The sequence below is a fragment of the Phymastichus coffea genome, unplaced genomic scaffold, assembly GCF_024137745.1.
Source record: "Phymastichus coffea isolate CEN01 unplaced genomic scaffold, Cenicafe_Pcof_1.1 PCOF00030, whole genome shotgun sequence".
Lineage (NCBI taxonomy): Eukaryota > Metazoa > Arthropoda > Insecta > Hymenoptera > Eulophidae > Phymastichus > Phymastichus coffea.
The window spans coordinates 2,766,097-2,773,296 of NW_026706841.1; the positions used below are offsets into that span (position 1 = coordinate 2,766,097).

General features: G+C 36.7%; 1 protein-coding gene across 1 annotated transcript; it reads left to right on the top strand.

The window, feature by feature from the left end:
• Positions 1-541: 541 nt before the first annotated feature.
• LOC131663052 (ATP-dependent DNA helicase pif1-like) lies at positions 542-2,050 on the top strand. Its single transcript, XM_058933118.1, has one exon. The coding sequence runs from the start codon at positions 542-544 to the stop codon at positions 2,048-2,050; it is 1,509 nt and encodes a 502-aa protein (XP_058789101.1).
• The last annotated feature ends 5,150 nt before the right edge of the window (positions 2,051-7,200 follow it).

Genomic DNA, 7,200 nt, shown 5'->3' on the forward strand with positions numbered 1-7,200 from the left:
AAGACGTCGCGGAAGGCGCGAGATCACAGTCAGTGTGGCTTCGACCAGCAATTAATTTGGAGAGTTGATCCTCGCGACCGAGAAGTGTGTGCGATAAGCATATTGAGTGAACGGACTAGAATAGGCCGGACACGGACTAGCGGTTGCATGCGTGAACTCGCATCGCCCTCGCGGAATTCGCGAGACAAGTTGTAAGGTGATGTTCTGTCTCCTGTGCGTTAATTCGCACGGAACGAACTTAGCCCGGACTCGGCCGACGCACACGTCGAACGCTGTATGTACGTTATTGTTGTAATAAAGTGTAAAATAGCTGAACTGATGAGTTCATTCTGTTTAACCTGTCTCTCTCATAATTAGTTAAATTGCGATTATCGATATTACCGGACGACATAGCCCTCGTTAATTTTCCGCAATGAAGCGAGTGTGCGTTCCGAGCCTTTCCCCTTAAATAATTTGTGACGCAACGTTGTTTGGGCTTAAATTATTAACGTACGTGTTATAATTGAATAGAGAAGGTTGTACTTTAGCTGACTTTCCTACAATGTATCAATCAGTTGAAACAGGATTTCCAAGTTCTAATGAAACGAATGAAACTAACTATTTAAACTGTGTATCTTCTGGAATTCGAATATCTTTACAACAAATGGCAGAACTAGGAGAGCAACGTTATAATACCTTAAATCCTCAACAAAAACAAATAGTTGACGTGATGTTCGAAGCGGTTCATAATTCTAATTATACTGGTCCTAGGTGCATTTATATGGATGGACCAGGAGGATCTGGAAAAACTTATGTTTATGAAACGTTATATTATAAACTAAGTTCTGAAAATATTAAAATATGCTCCATGGCATTTACTGGAATTGCAGCTACATTACTTCCAAATGGCAAAACTGTACATAAAACGTTTGGATTACCAGTACCTATGTTTCAAGATTCTTCTTCAAATATCAAAGCACAATCTCTAGAAGCTCAAGTACTAAGAGAAGTCGAAATATTTATTTGGGATGAAATTTCAATGGCTCCGAGATATGCATTGGAAATTGTAGATAAAACTTTAAAAAATTTTATGAACAATGATTTGCCATTTGGAGGAAAAATTATAATAGTCGGAGGAGATTTAAAACAATTACTACTAATTAAAGTTGGAGGCACTCGAAGTGAAATATTAAGTCTTTGCGTAAAATATAGCGCACTGTGGAAACACTTTATTAAATTTACTCTAATGACAAACATGAGAGTTTTACCAAATGAAATAGAATTTTCCAAATTTTTATTAGATGTAGGTCATGGAACATTGAATGATCAAAATGACTGTATAAATCTCCCTGAACATTGCATACTTCCTCCAACTGCTAATATAATTGAAAGTATATTTGGTAACTTAATTCGGGAAAAAAAATTTCAAGAAATGAGTAAATGTGCCATTTTATCAGCCAGAAATGTGGACGTAGACGATATTAATAAACAAATAACTAATTTATTGCGCAAAGATTTTGAACGTATATATACTGCTATTGATACCGTTGTAAATAATAACGGTGAATTAGACGACCTTATTTTACCAGAACATTTGCATAATTTAAATCAATCAAGTTTATCACCTTACGAATTACGCTTGAGAAAAAATTGTACTGTAATGCTAATTAGGAATATCAGTAATAATGAAGGCCTGTGCAATGGAACGAGATTGCAAATACTAGATTTATCGAATCACTTAATAAAATGTAAAATTTTAACAGGTGATAAAGTTAACGAAATTGTCTTTATAAATGGTATAACTTTGTACAGTGAAAAGGATTATTCATTCACATTCAAGAGAAGACAATTTCCAATCAAACTAGCTTTTGCAATGACTATTAATAAAGCTCAAGGACAAACTTTAAAAAAAACGGTTGTCGACCTTCGAAAAGCCGTATTCAATCATGGTCAACTTTATGTAGCAATGTCTAGAGTTAGATCTTGGGATTCTATCAAAATATATTTAGGAAATTATACACAAACAAGAAAGGTTAAAAATTATGTTTACAAAGAATTATTCTTGGAATAAATTTAAATTTTCAATAATCGAAATTACATAGTTAGTTGAAAAGAATAATAATAATGTTATTTATTTAATCATAATAATGTTACTTATGAAATATTTTCAGACAACACCTTTCTTAAGAAAATGAGCAGAAATCTCGATAGGACATTGTATATTATTCAAGAGAAATATGAAACTACAGCGCGCGTAGCGCGCTTGATTGTTTCTAGTACGAGTACATAATGAAATAACAGCCTCCAACATAATACAGAAATACCTAGACACAGTTCTTAAATGGTTTAACAAATGAAGGAGAATGATAAATGAAACTAAATCTATTCAAGTAACTTATACAAAAAAGAAAGGATACTGTCCATCGGTATACATAAATAATCACCCAATTCCACAAGGAGAGAAAGCTAAATATCTTGGAATGCACCTGGATCAAAGACTTATCTGGAGAGCCCATATCTGGATCGAACGAAAACAACTCAATCTACAAACGAGGAAATTTCACTGGTTACTAGGAAGAAAATCGAAACTGTCAATCAAAAACAAATTACTAGTATACAAATCCATAATTAAACCAGTATGGACATACGGCATACAACTGTGGGGCACAACCACAAAGTCTAACATCGATATCATAGAAAAATTTCAAAATAAAACAATAAGATACAGCACTGATGCACCATGGTATGTAATAAATGAATACTTAAGGAAGGATGTCAACATTAAGACCGTAAGAGAAGAAATAGAATTAACTTGTAAAAAATATACCAATAGGATAATGGAACATCCAAATCGTCTAGCAAATGAACTAATTCATACAACATCAATAGTCTCAAGATTTAAAAAGTACAAAACGCCATTTATTCATAATTAAAGGAGCACGGCAATAGTATTGTATATTGGTACAGAACAAGTACCCTCATGAAATTGTATCAAATATTTTTGTAACCAATTTTATAATTGTATAATAAAATTTACTCATTGTTAGCAGACAGATTGTAAATAAATAAATTGGAAAAAAAATATGCATACACTGCCGGTCAGTCACTTTTACTCCCCCTCGAGCAAAATTGCTTGAACTTGGAAGTTTCATATTTTTGGTCACAATCATCGTACAGAGACGAGAGGAAGCGCATTTGAAAGCTCTTTCCAAGACATGTTCACTACACATTACACAAACAGTTGTTCACACTTGAAACGCTCGCGTTCGACTAGTTTGCTCATAATCTTAGACACAGAACTATTTAAGAAGGTACCACATTTCATATGGTGAACGTTCGTATATAACTTTATTTGTAAACATCTGAGTATACAGCATGTTGGGTACTTACTAAATAAGCCTATGATTACTGGGTGTGAATACACACACGTATACTCACTTCTATAGCACCTATCTCTATAGCACCGGCTATAAAAACAGCGATGACAAATAATTGAAAAACAACGTTCTTGTGAGGAAAAAAAATGGGAACAAGTTTTTAAAATCTACAATTTTTATTTTACAAGAAGACAATTTCACGTTGCAGATGAATATTTTACTTTTTTTTTTGACCGACCATAGAAAGATGGATAAAAAAAAATATTTTTTTTTTAATCTGAAAAAATTTTACAGTATTCTACATGAAAAAAGAAACATTTTCTTTCATGTACACTTTTATCTAGGATGTTTATTTACAAAGTTATAAAAAGTTGAAAATACGTGTCAATTTTCAAGAAAATTTCTCATACAAGGATCATATTTGATGGACAACATTTTTTGACGAGTGATTTGGATAGGGTTTGGAAAAAGAAAGAAAATGCTGTGCTCAAAATTTTCCAGGAATTTTTTTCCTAGAATTGATAAGTTATCAAAGATAGACTGAAAATTTCGGAATTTTCATTGATGGATATTCGATTGAAAAAATTGGAAATCCGATTTCATAAATTTTGCGATGCATATTATTCGAAAGCTCTTGGAAAAAGCTTTCAAATGCGCTTCCGCTCGTCTCTGTACGTTGATTCTGACCAAAAATATGAAACTTTCAAGCTCAAGCAATTTTGCTCGAGGGGGGGGGGGGGTAAAAGTGACTGACCGGCAGTGTACAAAACATCTTTAACGGCATTGTCGGCATGTTCGAGTAAGAAGCTGTCTGGCGATGCTAGGTCATCCCACCCCTCGTTGGGTGTGTCAAAAGCGTATGCGTTGAGAGAGGTGTTCATTGCATCGTTGACATGTTGAAGTTTTTTTGTTTCTTCGTAGGCTGTGTATATAGAACTTTTTATGAAGTTGTTTATCTCGATTATCTTGCAAGCTGCAGATATTTTTTCCAGGATTTGGGTAAAATTGTAATGTGAATTAAGTACTGAGTTAACGTCAAGAACGGTGATAATATTCCGTTTTTCTTGAATAAATCGTATGTTAGGTCCTTTTTCAAAAGCGATTCCAGGTTGATTATCATATTGTTTTGTAGTTGGCTGGTTTTGGCATATAACGGTAGTTAGTAGACTGATGAAAAGTACTCTGGGTAACAGGATTTTGCTAGTGTTAGCTGGAAGAGTTGTTCTTATTAAAATTTTTGTCTTGCCTTGACAGCAATTTTGTTAAAAAGCTCAATCTATTCCCAATTGTCTATTTGGTTAAAAATGTTTATTAGTGTGATTGGGGAGGTGTTATTATTTCTACGGAGCAGGAGGGGTGCCACTCGTGGGAACGTGTCAGAAGGATCATTAGTACTAGGTTTAAGTAGCTCGCTGAGCATTGTATTTTTATCTTGGACGTCACGATGATGACTAGTGGTGTAATGTGTTTGTGTAGGGGCGTTTTTGTTAGTGAAATTCTCAAAGATGCCTCTTATCTCTGCTATATACTTTATGGCTATATATTTCATCTAAGCAGTTAGAGTAGTGTTCGTGAAATTCTTTTGAAAAGCGAATGTTTTTTGTTCGGAAAGGTAAGGCTGCTTATGCCGGGTGGTTTAGGAAATGAGTCTATAGGTAATTCGAGGTTGGGGTACTGTCGGACGACATGCCGCGTTTTAAAGCGAGGTCTCTTTGAACGGCAGATCTCACAAGTGCCAACTGCTCCGCCTCAACGGGGTGACGCGGTGAACACCCAGAAGGGTGGCCAAAAGGCGGCTCTGGCTAAGCTTGCCAAGCAATAAAGGCCGTGGTTAGCGACCACGATAAAAAATGTCGAACTTGAACGCGATGAACCCCGTTTTGACCCAACGACAGAGTTTTGAAAGATCTGACTTTGGGACGGAACGGGGTAAAAACAACCTTTCGAATGACGGATACCCACCAGCGTGAGCGGGTTTGACCGAAACGCAATGGGGAGACATGCCCCGGCACGTCGAAGCGATGGACCTGTGAGTCGTGGGAGAAATTCCTTAATACAGGAACGCAGGGTGGGATGTATTTTGAACGCGAGCCCAGGAGGGAAGGCTTAGTTGGTGATCGACTCAGGAATCTTCCTCTGGCTGTCCTGGCTGAGTCTCTCCTCTGACATCCCAATTTGGGTTGGCCTCTGCGGTGTAGTGGTACCAGGTCAAGCAAATCTCGTAAGATTTGTATGCTGCGTGCTTCCGACGCAGTAGACGTTGGGGCAACTAGAGTCCCGTCGCGCCCAAACCGAGGGTCAAGCCTTTAGTTCCGCTCTCCTTGAGCGTTGAACCTTGAAAAGATCGGTACTCCTCTCGAGGAGGTCGCCGCCTTAGATGAAAAAGGTTCCGCCTCGCTGTGTGCGTCAGGGATGTCGCAGCAAACTTGACTTCCGGATCTCCAAAATGTTTGAAAGCGAAGGAGTGAAAGACAGTGGGCTATGCCAACCTGATTGGTGCCCAGCGAGAAGGGTGGTAATGTTTGATTACGCTGTGCCACCCTCAAATCGGAAAAGTATGACAACACACAAACACTAACTGTCGGACGACATGATGTATGCAATCTGTACATTTAATGCATCGTATGGCGTATGGTGGTTTGTGAGAGTCAATGATTTTGACGTAGACAAGGTTATATGATAATTGTTGTTGTATGGGTAGGGTCCTATAACAGTTTGTGCAAGTATGTGAAAAGTTATTATTGACGTAATAAGTAACTTCTGCTTCCATTAAGTTTGTCTTGTTATGCAATGTGTTTTCAGTACGAGGTACTTTGCTGGGATTGAATGTTTATTAGTGTTATTTTTGTGCATTTTTGTGGAATTTTACAGAAGGAAATTGATAACAGGTAAGGTCTTTCAGAGTTTGTAATTGTAGAGTTTGTTAGAAGCCGGTGGCTACTGCAATGTCTTGTAGTTACTTATCGGTATCCTAAAAAAGAAAAATAATGCAAATCAGTTGTTTTTGTGTAATGTTCAGTGTTGTTATTTTCTAAAAGACTCTAATATGGGGCGGATTGAATTTCTTTTGATGCGATTGATGTCTATTAGATTTCTTTCTATCTGTACGGCACGTAAGCGTGCGTCTTGTAATTTGTCGTAGAAAGTAAAAGGGCAAACGTAACGTCTGATTTTATGTTTGAGGCCCTTAATAAAAATGTAAATAGCTAATTTTTCTCTCTAAGTTTAGTCTTCTGTAACTTCGAATAAGAACATTTGCGCGGCCTTTCCCATGACAATGTATTTTTGTAAATATGTCAGTTTCATGTATGTAATTGTTTGACCAAGTTTTCTACGTAGCTTTCGTAGGTCGGTAATAAATCTTGCTCTAGCAGGGACTCTGCACTTGGTAGGCGTGGCTTATGAGCGAACGGCAGTTCCCATGGCAAGAACTGGTGGCTGCTGTGCCAGCTTGTATTATAATTAAATATAGCAAGTTCGACATACTCGTCCCAATTTTTGGTCTTGGTAGTGAACATTTTTAGATATTCAATTAATGATAAATGAATTCGTTTAACATTGTTAACCTGCGGGTGATAAGCCTTTGTAGTAATATGCTTGATTTTGAAGCGAGCTGCTATACGTCTATGCTTACCTTAAAAAAAGGGACAGGCGGAGTATCGGTTATGATCATTTTTTATTTGACATTATGTCTATTTAATTTTCTCAACTGGTTTAGTAAGCATTTTTGAATGAATTCTTGCACATCTTCCTTAAAATACACCCAGTAGTATTTATTCTTGATACGTTTATATGTTCTATTGCAACCGTTATGACTGCCTATCGCTGAACAGTGGGCTTCTTC

Excerpts from the sequence above, each read along its gene's own strand:
- LOC131663052 (XM_058933118.1), top strand. The coding sequence starts at position 542 with ATGTATCAATCAGTTGAAACAGGATTTCCAAGTTCTAATGAAACGAAT.